The 17,652-nt window shown below is 40.0% G+C and overlaps 1 protein-coding gene across 1 annotated transcript in view; it reads left to right on the top strand.

Annotated features, from left to right (window-relative positions):
- The window catches only part of LOC306780545 (V-set and transmembrane domain-containing protein 2-like protein), a 44,449-nt gene extending 28,201 nt beyond the window's left edge, over window positions 1-16,248 (top strand). The window contains exons 2-4 of the mRNA XM_079272954.1: window positions 6,974-7,143; window positions 7,421-7,465; window positions 15,805-16,248. Of these exons, the coding sequence (XP_079129080.1) occupies window positions 6,974-7,143; window positions 7,421-7,465; window positions 15,805-16,245 (656 nt within the window). The 3' untranslated portion in view covers window positions 16,246-16,248. The remainder of the gene's footprint in view (window positions 1-6,973; window positions 7,144-7,420; window positions 7,466-15,804) is intronic.
- The last annotated feature ends 1,404 nt before the right edge of the window (window positions 16,249-17,652 follow it).

Genomic DNA, 17,652 nt, shown 5'->3' with positions numbered 1-17,652 from the left:
GTGTTATTCCTGGTGGTGATGCAGAGGACAGACTGGAGTCTGAGAGCTGATGCTGCACTGCACAGAGAAACACTGCATCTCGATCTACTGTCCCCTGATTACAAATACAACAAACATACAGCCAATCCTTCCATGTTACTTTGATTACAGATTATTTGATGTTACGGTTTTTGCTCGCAATCTCTTGAATGATCAAGCGAGCCTCTTCATCCGCCCGATGCCTCTCTCAGATGTGCTGAACACGAGATGCTTAAAGCACACTCGCCTCAAACTGCTTTGTACTACAAAGGTGTCGTTGTTGTTCTGAACTCTCCGCACCCATCGGCTTTCTGCAGGGAAGTCATCGTTGGGTGTTGATGTGGTAATAAGTTCTTGTACAGAGGTGGCACCTTTTGTTGTGTTGAATTACAGAAAGAAAACAAAACAAAGCTGACCTGTCCTTGGTGTTCTGGCTGAACCCTCTGGCTCAGGAAGCCATGTTCTCCTTTTAACCTTTCATTTGATTAAGAGGGGAAACAGTGTTTGATCTGCGCTGTGGGCAGGCAGGCAGCTGGGATTTGGGCCAAAACAGCAGGAAGCTGAGCTCAAGTGGGGGGGAGCTGGCAGGGCCAAGGGTGGAGAAGGTCCACAGGCACACACACACACACACACACACACACACAAGGAAGTGTGTGTGTGTGTAATTAGATAAACAAAAACAGATCATTTACTCTATAATTAATTACGTAGAACCAGGCGGCAACCTTCGGTTCTGCTGAGTGAAGCCAAGTGTCTTAACACTTGCATTCTCTCTACTGACCAGCAGGGGGCGACTCCTCCGGTTGCAAAAAGAAGTCTGGTTGTATAGTCTGGTTGTCTATGAGAAAATGACTCTTCTTCTCTCTTGATTTATTACCTCAGTAAACATTGTGAACATGAGTTTATGGTCTCAATCTCTAGTTTCAAGTCTTCTTTATTACAGCATGATGTTCATTTAGTAAATGATGGTCCTTTTAAAGCGGAGTATGCTTTAGGGTGGGCTCACTGTGATTGACAGGTCGCTGCTGCTACCAGATCCGTATCAGGCATCACTACGTCACTACTCCGCATTCCAAACATGGTGACTTCCGCTCATCGGTTGCAAAAAAAAAAAGATTCATCCAGAGTTGTCATTAACCGAGGGTCTCGAGAGGGATCGCCACCTTATCGTGATGTGGGGGTTTGCGTGTCTCGATGTGACCGGTGGAGCTATGTTGGCTCTATGTTGGCTGGAGTCTTGTACTCCTGGTAGAGACATCTGTACCGAACAGGTCAAAACCTTCTGGTCCTCCAGGTTTGAGGTCGGGCTCATAACTCTCTCTTTACAACCGTATTATTACAAAATACATTTTATTAGTCTGTGAATAAATGCCAGATCTCCTCAAGACCCAAGTCTAGATCTCGTGTGCTTGCCACTTGCTGATTGAAGTGAAGTGGGTTAACCTCAAAGTTAGCCACAACTCCAGCTCAGGCGCAATAAAGATGGGCTGAGCCACAACGTGGACCACTGGTATTCTCCTGTGAGCTTTATTTCCAACATTTCTTTTAACTGTTTAACTGACAGCATTAATCAGTCAAAATGACTTATTGTCGGTTCAGGGTTATTAAATGGTTACTTACTAACATAGTTCCAAATATCGGCCTGGCTCTCTCTCTCTCACTGAGGTAAATAAATAAACAGAATATACTGATAATTAGTTATTTACTGTAGACACTGCGTAACTTGCACCAGCTGCAAACACAGCAAGGTTCTGTTTTGTATCAGAGGGAAAACTCACAGAACATTTTGACAACATATGGCAAACACAAAGCCTGCATTGCTGAAAACTCCAGTGCACACAAGTTTCCCATCTGCTAATCTTGGATAAGACCACACACTTATGATACAAGGGGTGGACCTTCTCTGTCTTATTTTGATCCGACGAGGATTTCAAAACTTCATTTGAAATCTAACGGGAAAATCTCAATCAACAGTGGCTCTCAGAGACTGCATCTTGTTCGTGTGTGGCTGCAGGTTCGATTGCTCACACTGCCCTGACTAATCTCCAAACCTGCTCCCTGTCTGCTGTTCTTGCTTGAGTCTGACCTCTGACCTCCCGTCGGAGAAGAGCGCAAGAGCTACACTACCCGTAACGTTAACTACAGCGCATCGCATAATGAACAGCATTTAGATTCAGAGGCTGATGCCACAGTTTCATTTCAGCCATTTAGCAGATGTAGAAAAGATGCACCAGAGATTTTACTCTCTGCAGTTTGAGTGAAGCCGTAACCACAGCGGCGTTTACATTTAAATATATAGAGGCTATCCATTAGGGAATATTAGTCACATTAGCATTGTAATGAAAATACAATTCTACTTAGCAGAGGTGTAATTGAATCAAACAGCAATATAAGCCCTCCTCTTTCTCGGAGTGTGACGGAGGACGCCCATAAATCAGCCTAATTGCCGTTCTGGTGGCGAGTGAGTCACGCGGTGATGGTGGGAAGCTCTTGAGAGTACTGTATGCAGCCACCAGCCATCTCGCACACCGAACAGCATTGACATTCAGGGGCTGATGCCGCCGGCTGCCCGATCATGCAGCAGGCGCCATCTATTTTGCAACAAGACAACAAGTAGAAGCGAGCTGTTTGCAACTTGTCTCACATCGTCTGGTTCACACGGCAGCAGTTAGAAGAAGGGTGATTCATGTCATGGCTGCACATCAGTGATCATGTTTAGGCAGACAAACGATATTTGAATAAGATCTTTGCTTCATGATTCCATCTACATTCAGATTGTAACAGTATGGTAGTTTGTAATGTGGTCAATTGGTGATTTCTTTAGGTGTTTCCAGTGGTTGTGTAGATGCTGTTTCAGTGTCTTTAGTATGTATGAGTTTACATTTTAACCACATGGGGCAGAAATCTATTGCTAGACTGACCTTCATAATTACAAACTGCTGGCCGCAATTAGCGGGTGCTTTCTTCCTAAGAGAAGTTCACTGTTGATTATTCATGCCGGGGAACATTCTAGTCCCCTGATGAATCAGCTTTAGTTGGTTGTCAGCAGTGTAAGGCAGTTACAAAGATGTGACGTGTAGGTATATAGAGGATTAGGAGTTGTTTTTAAAAGGAGCCCTTTATAGAATTCCGAGCAAATCCATGATTGAGGGATTGCCTCCACATGGCTCTCGAACACGACGATAACCGATAACCGCTAACGTTGTTAACAGCTCAAACGGTGCAAAGATGTCGGTTACCGGTGATAACGGTGATATGAGGGCAGTGCAGAACAGCGGCCATTCGCTAGCCAGTGGGGCACACAAACAGGGACTCACATGCACTGACATGCATGACAGCCGGACCTTTAATATGCTCCATTGATGCTCTGAATGTCATATAGAGACAGAACTGTGCTGTTGCTGACTGATCAGCAAGGTGATGAACTCACGTTTCAATTAATAATTTATAATGAATCAATTGTAGTTTTCAATTCACTCAATTCAAATGTTTGTGGTTGTGTTGAAGTTTTAGTGCATTGTTAGATTACTGTGCAGAGAAACATGGAAGTGCAGGTCTTTTTCCTCAATGTAGTAAAAACTACGTTAACGATGACTCTGGGACATCTAAATGGGATTACACCAAAGCTTAACTCCGCAACAAGCTGGACACACAGCTCTGACAAAAGAGGCGTAAAAAAAGCTCAGCGGAGCTGCAAAGTCTGGTTATAATTCTGTGCGTGTGCGGCAGACTCCTTTCTTATTACGCAGGATCATTTGATTGAGTGTTACTGTACAAATATTGATTGGTGGAGCTTTAAAGTTATTAGTCACACCAGCGTTTGACAAGACACAATTGTTCAATCTGTAGCGCATTGATCTCTTGCCACAAATATTGCACCTACTCATTAAACCGAAACGTGTGTGCATTATGGACAGTATATCACTTTCAAAGTAACTCAAGTGATTCTCATTTGAAATGACTCTTTGATGTAAACCGGTCCTTCCCTTCTTTCTTTCTGACCTTGTCGTTTCAGAGTGCTCATCATCCCAATAGACCCATGCTGCCCGTGTGAACAGGCTATTAGATGGAGTATGGTGGAGGTTTTAGGGAGGCTGGAGTAATACCGTGACGCAAAGAAACATCTCCCGCTCCCCTTTTTTATCACGGCTGTAATTACCGCATTCCATTTGTCAAAGAAATAAACAATAACCGGCGCCCGCCCGCAGCTATCTCCTACCTCGCACATTGTCCTCCGCCTTCCTCCTCCTCTTCTTCTGTCTCGCTCTCTCTCTCTCTCTTTCATATTAATTCCTCCCTTTATCCTTACGATATATTAGTCTCTCACAAACACACAGAGGCTCGCGCTCACCAACACCGACCCCGCTCATTAATTCAACCTCTGGTGTTGATTTATTCTCTCGCTCATCGCACAAATCCAGAGTTTCTCCTTCTCTGGAACCTTTCTGCGTCCGTCTCCACTACTTGCTCCCCCGCTGTAGATGGGTAGACGGGGATGGTACTGTAGCTTTGGTTCAGCAATGGCCCGAGAGCCTTCCTCTGTTTATCTTGGAGATAATGATAATGCTTCAGGGTGAGCAGACCCGACTCTTCGCAGCCTTTTATTGCCTCAACAATGAGAGCGTAAGGGTTTAGAGATGACTATTACCAAGAGATACGCCATTAGATCGCCACGTGTTTGAATCATTGGCACCGAGTCGATGGACAATCGAGATTTGCAGAGCAGGAGATAGTGATTACATTTAAAGTGGTGATCTGCGAGATTTTCTTTAAATTTTCTAAATTAACATTTAGAAAAGCTGTTTTTAAGTATCAAATATGTGCTCAAAGTTAAGAGACAGGCTGAGTAATAGCACATCATGTGATCTGCTTTATCTCACTTAGGCCTACATTATAATGGGCCGGTGATGACTATCACAGGTTCCTGGTTTCCGATTGTGTGAAGCATTTGGTCGAAGAAATGTGCTCGAATTCCGCGTTTCGGGGTTTCACAGCTAATTGGGAAAAAGACAGATTATCATTGCGAAAGAGGCTCAATCTCTTACACAGCAGTTTCTTTTTTTTATGTCCAAGCTTTGAATATTATCAACAGCAGAGGGGCATTGTTGCTGGCTCCGGCTGTGTAATGTCAAATCGATACCCGGTGCGCTTCGGGTTTCACAAATGAAAAATACAAGCAGATTTGATCAATGTACAAAGAGGGACGTATGACTGGAGGCTCGTACCGCTCTCGTAATACAAGACGGATCCATAGCGCAGCCACAGTAGGTCGAACAGACGATGTTAATCTGTGACCGGCACTTAGTCGGTGCAGGTTTCACTCACATTTATTGACTGATGAGCCAGACACATCTTTGAGCAGGACTCCTGCTCTCTTTTAAATAGCTGCATGATAAAAAAAAACATGCACAATCCTTCTGAAGTGTCACTCTCCTGTCAGGAACAAGCTCCGAATGCCAGATACACTTCAGTGACATCAAATGTGACTCAAATCATGTGGTGCTGATCTTCGTTTGGAATAACACATCTCATCGACTGGTTTCAAGGGGATTTCCACACGTGTGTAGTGTGACAGTCACGTGATTGAAAATGCAGTATTATTTTCATGGTGATGGAAGGAGCTCTCATGACCCAAATATTAGTTGACTTCATCCACCTTATGTGAAATAGGTTCAGTTGTGCCAGTTTTTTGGTTGCACATTTTCCTAATTCATTTCTGTAAATCAATTCTTCTTGCGGAGAGGAGAGCAAAAGATTACTTCTAATCTTTGTTTCCTTGTCATACAAAAGTTTATTTTTTCCTTCCCAATGAATGATTGTCTAACATAATTGAACATGTTTGTTTGATGGCATTTGGAACCACGCCACCATCACTGATTGTACACCGTTAAGACAAGACGATGTAACATGTAACACCTGTAGCACACAGCGGACACGTTCTACAAACAGATGAAGAATTTAATTTAGAGTAGTCAGCATGTGCCGGTCCGGAGAAGACTAAATTAATTTGTAAATTATAGGATTTTCCTAGTCCGGCAGTTACCAGTTTCCAAATTTAGGGATGGTACTTTCAGATGATTTGGATGAAAGTGTCCACAAGATGATAACTGACATTTAGCATTCAGCTTGAGCCTATTTCCAAGTTTGATCCCTGTTCCACTGTCGCTTCAGATGTGTCCCGGTCAAAGGAGGGGCTTCAACAACTGATGGACAACCGACAACTTGTGTCCCACGGTTATGGTTAGTTGTAAACATATCCGTGTAAGACAGGGAAACCACTGACGAAGACAGAAACATGTACCTGTTGGAAAACACGAAACAATAAATGTAACTTTCCCTCTTCATGAATGCTGCTGAGTATTCGTGAGGAAAGGAGATGTGTGGCTCCCTTTAAGCTTAATATCCAGGGTTCCTTTGTGCACTGTGGGGGTGACAGCTGGTCTGCTGGGTTTGTTTTCATGGTTTTGTGCAGCTTGACGGGAACCAAAATGTTCCAAATGTGGGTTCAGATTCAGCTCCAGCTGCACCTGAATATAACACTCTGTTCAGGTTCGGTATCGTCGGCTAATTACAGATTGTGCAAATAAAGCGATGTAAAAGGATTTGGTGAACACTCACGCTGTAGGTTATAAGGTGCTGGTGAGTAAAGTATTTTTAATGGATGAGTGAATATGAAGCTCAAATATTTGCTTTGTGGGGTCACCAATGTGAAAATGTCTTCATCATTTCATGCTTTCCTGTAACTAACTCCTGTATAACTCTCCTGCTGGTTCTGGGTCGAGGAGTCATCCTGATCAGATGCCCGAACCACCTTAACTAGACAATAAAATCACAATAAATGTCACTTCCATCCATCAGGAACAAACGTCATATCTTTGGTGTATCTGACATGTTTTTAAAAAGGCACTGATAATGACATCATGTGTTAACCGTGTCCCCTTCTGTGTCTGTCCAGCCATGTTCACAGAGGTGCCTCATGATATGACTGCTCAGAAGGGTCAGGACGTGGAGATGGCGTGCTCCTTCAGAGGGGCGGGGACGCCTTCGTATTCACTGGAGATCCAGTGGTGGTACATCAGGAACCATCTTGACTGGACGGACAGACAACCCTGGACCACCAATGAAGTAGGTTGACAGCAGGACCTCTGCTGCCTTTCTGATCACTTTTGCAACACCTGTAAATGAAGCCTCCATCAATCAGCAGCCTCTATTTCGGGCTTCAGCTTCATTGTGGGGAGGATTCCAGGTCAATTCTTACAACACCTTGTTCTAGTGTTACCTGCATGGGTTCATGTGGATTTATTGATTGGTTGACACTCGGGTACATATTCTATAATATGTCTATAACCCCATTATAACCGTAATCTAACTGCAATAATACATTCTTCAAATATTGTTCTAGGTGGCTCCTGAGGAGGAGATGCCAAAGGATGCTGCAAAGATAAGTGTGAGTAAACCACTATCTCCTGTCATTCTTGTGAAACAAAGCCTCGTGTTTGCGGTGGTGTTAAATGATGAAATGAGGCACAAAGCCCTGGTGATTAAATTAAAATGTCTTCTGTCTTCATCCAGGCGTTGTACTTACAAGGATCTCTTTTTTCACTCGGTGCTGTTAATGCCCCAGACGAGGCATCAACACATTCACTCCTTCCTTGACGGGTTTGCAGAATCACGGTGTGAGCCAAAGAGCAGGTGTCACCGGAGCTCGCGCGCGGTGGGGGGGGGGGGGTTTCTCAGATTCTCATAAACACCCCGTGCGTCCTTATGACTTCAACACCGAATCCAAATAATAAACCGTGAAGGCGACAAGTTGGAGAAGTCAGCAGAGCTTTTTATACATCTCCTCCTGTGTCCATGCTTTAAGTCACCCAGGTGACCAGTTTCCCCACAACAGGCAGTGACCTCAGCCAGACCGTGTAACGACTACAAATGTGGACTTTTATTTTGAATTTACTGCAGAAGTGAGCAGAATGTGGGAACTACTGCACATTACCTCCACACCAACATGTTCCTCTCACAAAGTCTCCATGCCGACTTTACAATTACAAAAATGAGCAACGGAGGCTACGTACGGGCTAATCATACAATCTGACTCGAGCAGTGATGTAAATACAATTTTATGTGAAGTAAAAACATATCTGATGTGTTGCGCAGAAACACACACACACACACAGAAAACATGAAGCCTCTGTTCTTCCTCCCAAGAGGCCAACTGCTGCTGATTCGCTATTATGAAAGCACCAGCTGTGGTTTTGGTGACTGTGTGTGTGTGTGTGTGTGTGTGGGTGGGTGGGTGGAGCCCGAACACTGCAGGCTTGTACAGCTGGGAAATGATGATGAGCTTTCTCTATATAATGAATGTCGGCCCACATTCATATAGTACAGCAAAAACACGCAGACACAAACTGATGACTTGTGCTACAAAACATCATTAAGCTTTCACATGCAGTCAGTTTGTGTTGGAAAAAAACCGATTCAATAGTACAGAGTGAGTCCTATGATACTGACGGTACGAAACATTGAGGAAATAAGTTTGTCTTTAAAGTATTTATTCTCTGCTCAGAGAAGGTTCAATCGTCATACAGGAGGAAAGAACCCGGAGTGTTGGTTGTGTGACTTATAAAGGCCTTGAGCACATGGTGGGATAGGGGGAGTTCATCACGAGCACATCTGGACAACAGTGACCAATCACTGATTAACCATTGAATGGTTAATCACTGAAAAGGGCTGGAAAGGGGTGGAGCAGGGAACCTCAGACTCATAGTCTGGGGCCTAGGCAGGCAGAACCCCACTGGAGGGTGTCCAGGACAACCAAACGGGCTGAACCATCCCCCATCAGCAAATTACTTTTTTCATCATGCTATACCATGACTTTATTCCATCATGCTGGACTATGACTTTATTCCATCATGCTGTACTGTGACTTCATTTAATCATGCTATACTATGACGTTATTCCATCATGCTATACTATGACTTTATTCCATCATGCTATACAATGACTTTATTCCATCATGCTGTACTATGACTTTATTCCATCATGCTATACTATGACTTTATTCCATCATGCTGTACTATGACTTTATTCCATCATGCTGTACTATGACTTTATTCCATCATGCTATACTATGACTTTATTCCATCATGCTATACTATGACTTTATTCCATCATGCTATACAATGACTTTATTCCATCATGCTGTACTATGACTTTATTCCATCATGCTATACTATGACTTTATTCCATCATGCTATACTATGACTTTATTCCATCATGCTGTACTATGACTTTATTCCATCATGCTATACTATGACTTTATTCCATCATGCTATACTATGACTTTATTCCATCATGCTATACTATGACTTTATTTCATCATGCTATGCGATGACTTTATTCCATCATGCTATACTATGACTTTATTCCATCATGCTACACTGTGACTTTATTCCATCATGCTATACAATGACTTTATTCCATCATGCTATACTATGACTTTATTCCATCATGCTATACTATGACTTTATTCCATCATGCTATACTATGACTTTATTCCATCATGCTATACTATGACTTTATTCCATCATGCTATACTATGACTTTATTCCATCATGCTGTACTATGACTTTATTCCATCATGCTATACTATGACTTTATATCATCACGCTGTACTATGACTTTATTCCATCATGCTACACTGTGACTTTATTCCATCATGCTATACAATGACTTTATTCCATCATGCTATACTATGACTTTATTCCATCATGCTATACTATGACTTTATTCCATCATGCTATACTATGACTTTATTCCATCATGCTGTACTATGACTTTATTCCATCATGCTACACTATGACTTTATTCCATCATGCTACACTGTGACTTTATTCCATCATGCTGGACTATGACTTTATTTCATCATGCTGTACTATGACTTTATTTCATCATGCTGTACTATGACTTTATTTCATCATGCTATACGATGACTTTATTCCATCATGCTATACTATGACTTTATTTCATCATGCTATACTATGACTTTATTTCATCATGCTGTACTATGACTTTATTCCATCATGCTAACTATGACTATTTCATCATGCTATGCGATGACTTTATTCCATCATGCTATGCGATGACTTTATTCCATCATGCTATACTATGACTTTATTCCATCATGCTATATGATGACTTTATTCCATCATGCTATGCGATGACTTTATTCCATCATGCTATGCGATGACTTTATTCCATCATGCTATACTATGACTTTATTCCATCATGCTATGCGATGACTTTATTCCATCATGCTATACTATGACTTTATTCCATCATGCTATGCGATGACTTTATTCCATCATGCTATACTATGACTATATTTCATCATGCTATACTATGACTTTATTCCATCCTGCTGTACTATGACTTTATTCCATCATGCTAACTATGACTTTATTTCATCATGCTATGCGATGACTTTATTCTATCATGCTATACTATGACTTCATTTTATTATGCTGTGCTATGACTTTATTCCATCATGCTGTACTTTGACTTTATTTAATCATGCTATACTATGACTTTATTCCATCATGCTATACTATGACTTTATTCCATCATGCTATACTATGACTTTATTTCATCATGCTATACTATGACTTTATTGAATCATGCTATACTATGACTTTATTCCATCATGCTGTACTATGACTTTATTCCATCATGCTATACTATGACTTTATTTCATCATGCTATACTATGACTTTATTGAATCATGCTGTACTATGACTTTATTCCATCATGCTATACTATGACTTTATTTTATTATGCTGTGCTATGACTTTATTTCATCATGCTATACGATGACTTTATTTTATTATGCTGTGCTATGACTTTCTTCCATCATGCTATACTATGACTTTATTTTATTATGCTGTGCTATGACTTTATTCCATCATGCTATACTATGACTTTATTTTATTATGCTGTGCTATGACTTTCTTCCATCATGCTGTACTATGACTTTATTCCATCATGCTATACTATGACTTTATATCATCACGCTGTACTATGACTTCATCTCATCATGCTATACAATGACTTTCTTCCATCATGCTATACTATGACTTCATTCCATCATGCTATACTATGACTTTATTCCATCATGCTATACGATGACTTCATTCCATCATGCTATACTATGACTTTATTCCTTCATGCTATACTATGACTTCATTCCATCATGCTATACGATGACTTCATTCCATCATGTTATACTATGACTTTATTCCTTCATGCTATACTATGACTTCATTCCATCATGCTATACTATGACTTTATTCCATCATGCTATACTATAACTTTATTCCATCATGCTATGCTATGACTTTATTTCATCATGCTATGCTATGACTTTATATCATCACGCTGTACTATGACTTCATCTCATCATGCTATACAATGACTTTCTTCCATCATGCTGTACTATGACTTTATTCCATCATGCTATACTATGACTTTATTTCATCATGCTGTACTATGACTTTATTCCATCATGCTAACTATGACTATTTCATCATGCTATGCGATGACTTTATTCCATCATGCTATGCGATGACTTTATTCCATCATGCTATACTATGACTTTATTCCATCATGCTATATGATGACTTTATTCCATCATGCTATGCGATGACTTTATTCCATCATGCTATGCGATGACTTTATTCCATCATGCTATACTATGACTTTATTCCATCATGCTATGCGATGACTTTATTCCATCATGCTATACTATGACTTTATTCCATCATGCTATGCGATGACTTTATTCCATCATGCTATACTATGACTATATTTCATCATGCTATACTATGACTTTATTCCATCCTGCTGTACTATGACTTTATTCCATCATGCTAACTATGACTTTATTTCATCATGCTATGCGATGACTTTATTCTATCATGCTATACTATGACTTCATTCCATCATGCTATACTATGACTTCATTTTATTATGCTGTGCTATGACTTTATTCCATCATGCTGTACTTTGACTTTATTTAATCATGCTATACTATGACTTTATTCCATCATGCTATACTATGACTTTATTCCATCATGCTATACTATGACTTTATTTCATCATGCTATACTATGACTTTATTGAATCATGCTATACTATGACTTTATTCCATCATGCTGTACTATGACTTTATTCCATCATGCTATACTATGACTTTATTTCATCATGCTATACTATGACTTTATTGAATCATGCTGTACTATGACTTTATTCCATCATGCTATACTATGACTTTATTTTATTATGCTGTGCTATGACTTTCTTCCATCATGCTATACTATGACTTTATTTTATTATGCTGTGCTATGACTTTATTCCATCATGCTATACTATGACTTTATTTTATTATGCTGTGCTATGACTTTCTTCCATCATGCTGTACTATGACTTTATTCCATCATGCTATACTATGACTTTATATCATCACGCTGTACTATGACTTCATCTCATCATGCTATACAATGACTTTCTTCCATCATGCTATACTATGACTTCATTCCATCATGCTATACTATGACTTTATTCCATCATGCTATACGATGACTTCATTCCATCATGCTATACTATGACTTTATTCCTTCATGCTATACTATGACTTCATTCCATCATGCTATACGATGACTTCATTCCATCATGCTATACTATGACTTTATTCCTTCATGCTATACTATGACTTCATTCCATCATGCTATACTATGACTTTATTCCATCATGCTATACGATGACTTCATTCCATCATGCTATACTATGACTTTATTCCATCATGCTATACTATAACTTTATTCCATCATGCTATGCTATGACTTTATTTCATCATGCTATGCTATGACTTTATATCATCACGCTGTACTATGACTTCATCTCATCATGCTATACAATGACTTTCTTCCATCATGCTGTACTATGACTTTATTCCATCATGCTATACTATGACTTTATATCATCACGCTGTACTATGACTTCATCTCATCATGCTATACAATGACTTTCTTCCATCATGCTGTACTATGACTTTATTCCATCATGCTATGCTATGACTTTATTCCATCATGCTATACTATGACTTTATTTCATCATGCTATACTATGACTTTATATCATCACACTGTACTATGACTTCATCTCATCATGCTATACAATGACTTTCTTCCATCATGCTATACTATCACTTTATTCCATCATGCTATGCTATGACTTTATTCCATCATGCTGTACTATGACTTCATCTCATCATGCTATACTATCACTTTATTCCATCATGCTATACTATGACTTTATATCATCACGCTGTACTATGACTTCATCTCATCATGCTATACAATGACTTTCTTCCATCATGCTGTACTATGACTTTATTCCATCATGCTATACTATGACTTTATATCATCACGCTGTACTATGACTTCATCTCATCATGCTATACAATGACTTCATTCCATCATGCTATACTATGACTTTATTCTATCATGCTATACTATGACTTTATTCCATCATGCTATATGATGACTTTATTTCATCATGCTATGCTATGACTTTATTCCATCATGCTATACTATGACTTTATTTCATCATGCTATACTATGACTTTATACCATCATGCTATACTATGACTTCATTCCATCATGCTATACTATGACTTTATTCCATCATGCTATACTATTACTTTATTCTATCATGCTATACTATGACTTTATTTCATCATGCTATACTATGACTTTATTTCATCATGCTATACTATGACTTTATACCATCATGCTATACTATGACTTTATTTCATCATGCTATACTATGACTTTATACCATCATGCTATACAATGACTTCATTCCATCATGCTATACTATGACTTTATACCATCATGCTATACAATGACTTTATTCCATCATGCTATACTATGACTTTCTTCCATCATGCTGTACTATGACTTTATTCCATCATGCTATACTATGACTTTATATCATCACGCTGTACTATGACTTCATCTCATCATGCTATACAATGACTTCATTCCATCATGCTATACTATGACTTTATTCTATCATGCTATACTATGACTTTATTCCATCATGCTATACTATGACTTTATTTCATCATGCTATGCTATGACTTTATTCCATCATGCTATACTATGACTTTATTTCATCATGCTATACTATGACTTTATACCATCATGCTATACTATGACTTCATTCCATCATGCTATACTATGACTTTATTCCATCATGCTGTACTATGACTTTATACCATCATGCTATACTATGACTTTATACCATCATGCTATACTATGACTTCATTCCATCATGCTATACTATGACTTTATTCCATCATGCTATACTATTACTTTATTCTATCATGCTATACTATGACTTTATACCATCATGCTATACTATGACTTTATACCATCATGCTATACTATGACTTCATTCCATCATGCTATACTATGACTTTATTCCATCATGCTATACTATGACTTTATTTCATCATGCTATACTATGACTTTATACCATCATGCTATACTATGACTTTATACCATCATGCTATACTATGACTTCATTCCATCATGCTATACTATGACTTTATTCCATCATGCTATACTATTACTTTATTCTATCATGCTATACTATGACTTTATTTCATCATGCTATACTATGACTTTATTTCATCATGCTATACTATGACTTTATACCATCATGCTATACTATGACTTTATTTCATCATGCTATACTATGACTTTATACCATCATGCTATACAATGACTTCATTCCATCATGCTATACTATGACTTTATTTCATCATGCTATACTATGACTTTATTTCATCATGCTATACTATGACTTTATACCATCATGCTATACAATGACTTCATTCCATCATGCTATACTATGACTTTATTTCATCATGCTATACTATGACTTCATTCCATCATGCTATACTATGACTTTATTCCATCATGCTATGCTATGACTTTATTTCATCATGCTATACTATGACTTCATTCCATCATGCTATACTATGACTTTATTCCATCATGCTATACTATGACTTTATACCATCATGCTATACTATGACTTCATTCCATCATGCTATACTATGACTTTATTCCATCATGCTATGCTATGACTTTATTTCATCATGCTATACTATGACTTTATTTCATCATGCTATACTATGACTTTATACCATCATGCTATACTATGACTTCATTCCATCATGCTATACTATGACTTTATTTCATCATGCTATACTATGACTTTATTCCATCATGCTATACTATGACTTTATTCCATCATGCTATGCTATGACTTTATTTCATCATGCTATGCTATGACTTTATTCCATCATGCTATACTATGACTTCATTCCATCATGCTATACTGTGACTTTATTTCATCATGCTATGCTATGACTTTATTCCATCATGCTATACTATGACTTCATTCCATCATGCTATACTGTGACTTTATTTTATTATGCTGTGCTATGACTTTATTCCATCATGCTATACTATGACTTTATTTCATCATGCTATACTATGACTTTATTTCATCATGCTGTACTATGACTTTATTCCATCATGCTATACTATGACTTTATTTCATCACATTACTGAAGATATCCTGTTATGGACACAGCAGTGGCCACTCGGCAAAAGTTGCTACTCTCTAACTTCTCTCTCTTTATTTCGTCCACCGTTGCCAGGTTGTGAAGGTTGTAGGAAGCAACATCTCGCATAAACTCCGCCTCTCCCGGGTCAAGCCGTCTGATGAGGGCAGCTACGAGTGCCACGTCATCGACTTCAGCGACGCCGCGGGTGCCCGCCACCACCGCGTCAGGGCCTACCTGCAGGTGGTGCCAGAGAGCGACATCCCCACCGGCAACCGCAACGACAACTTCAAGGCCCTGGACGACACCAAGGGCGACGACGCGGAGTTTCACGCCGGCGCCAAAGAGCATGCCCACGGCCACCACCAGAACCACGGGCACCACCAGGAGAAGGGCAAGCGGCCCTCGTCACCGGCCCACCACGGCCACAGCCACAGCGGCAGCAGTCAGCAGCAGAAGGCGGGCAGAGAGCTGAGGAAGAGGGACGCGGACAGTAACCGCAATGACTGCACCAACGAGCCGAGCTGCGCGCCGTAGACGCTGGCTCGTTACACCCGAGCGATAGATTACGCGAGGATTGCGTAACGTGACGCGTGCCACAGCATGAAAAGCTATTCTTCCCACACAGCTCAAAATCGAGAATCTCTAGAAATGTACAGTGTAGGGCTTGTTCAGAGCACGGTGCTGTAAACTGTGCTGGGAAATGTAGCTTTTTCCTGCTGTGCATGGGTCTGGGCTGGACTGCTCACTGTCAGTAAAGCCTTGCTTTACGACATTCAGCATGGGGGGGGGGGGGGGGGTCACTTGTCTTGCTATTTACCCATGTTCCACTCTTGTACTTGTACATGCTTCCTTCAGCAGAAACTCATCAAGGACATATACGGCCTCAATTCATTCCTGTTGGAGTAAACACGGTGGCAAAAACAAAAAATCCCAGTGTGGGATTTTTTGTTTCCCCACATTTGTGTGCAATTGAAACAAAGCACATCACAGGCGGTATTTTCACCCCACCTTTCCGTTTTGGAAAGCCATGAAAGAATCAAAATCTGTGCCACTAATCCACTCTGCGACAAGAAATCTACGGGAGAAATGTGATCTTGGTGCAAGATACTTTTTTGGAAGAGTAGTGCTGTATTCCTATCCCAGCTTTAGTTCCCTTATTCCGATGCTCCGGCCCAGCGCTCAATCATTTAACAAGCCTCAATCCTCTCCACTACAAGCCTCTAATCCGCTCTGTATATATGACTGTATAATATGAAATAAAGTGCATGTTCAGAAATTTTCTTAAAAACTTTTTCAACCAACAGCAACTTTTTTTCATTTATTTGTTTGGTTCATTTAAAAAAAAAAAAAAAGTTCTGAATCTTTATTTATTTTTTGGAAGTCCTGTCCAATAGATTTTTTTTATTTACTCAGCAGTTTTCAGTTGCTTTACTGCTCTCCAGAAGTGCTGTACAGATAGATGAATGACATGTTCTCTTCATAGCTGCTCAGAAAGGGGTTTCCCTTTATGTATCTTAGTACTTAAGCAGTGTTTCTCTAAACTACTGTGCTGTATGTGCAGGGCCGCAAACATGAGTGTCGCCGTGTTTTAATGAGCTTGAACGTAGGATTCATTTTGTGCAGTTTGGGACTGGGTGGGGGAGGGGTCTGAGAAGATGTGAGAGGCCATTTCACCTCTGCCAATTTTGTAACTCGATGAGGATCTCTTGGTTTAGACGCTTGCGTGAAGCGCAGGGCAATGCTTCGCTCTGAGGGGATCTAATGGGACAAGGTGAATGGGGGTCACGTTGTGGATAAAGCCCCCGGGCAGCGAGGGGCGAGAAGTAGGAGGAAAATGTTGTTAGTGAAACACTGAAATTGTCTGTTTACACTGCCTCAAAACACAGCCTGTGTCTCAAGGCCATGCGGGGGCTGTACGTCTCCGCTGTTATACATCAGACG

This window comes from Melanostigma gelatinosum (genome assembly GCF_949748355.1).
Source record: "Melanostigma gelatinosum genome assembly, chromosome: 8".
In the NCBI taxonomy this organism is placed as follows: Eukaryota; Metazoa; Chordata; class Actinopteri; order Perciformes; family Zoarcidae; genus Melanostigma; species Melanostigma gelatinosum.
The sequence above is the reverse complement of the archived record's forward strand: the minus strand, read 5'-3'. Positions and strand labels throughout refer to the sequence as shown.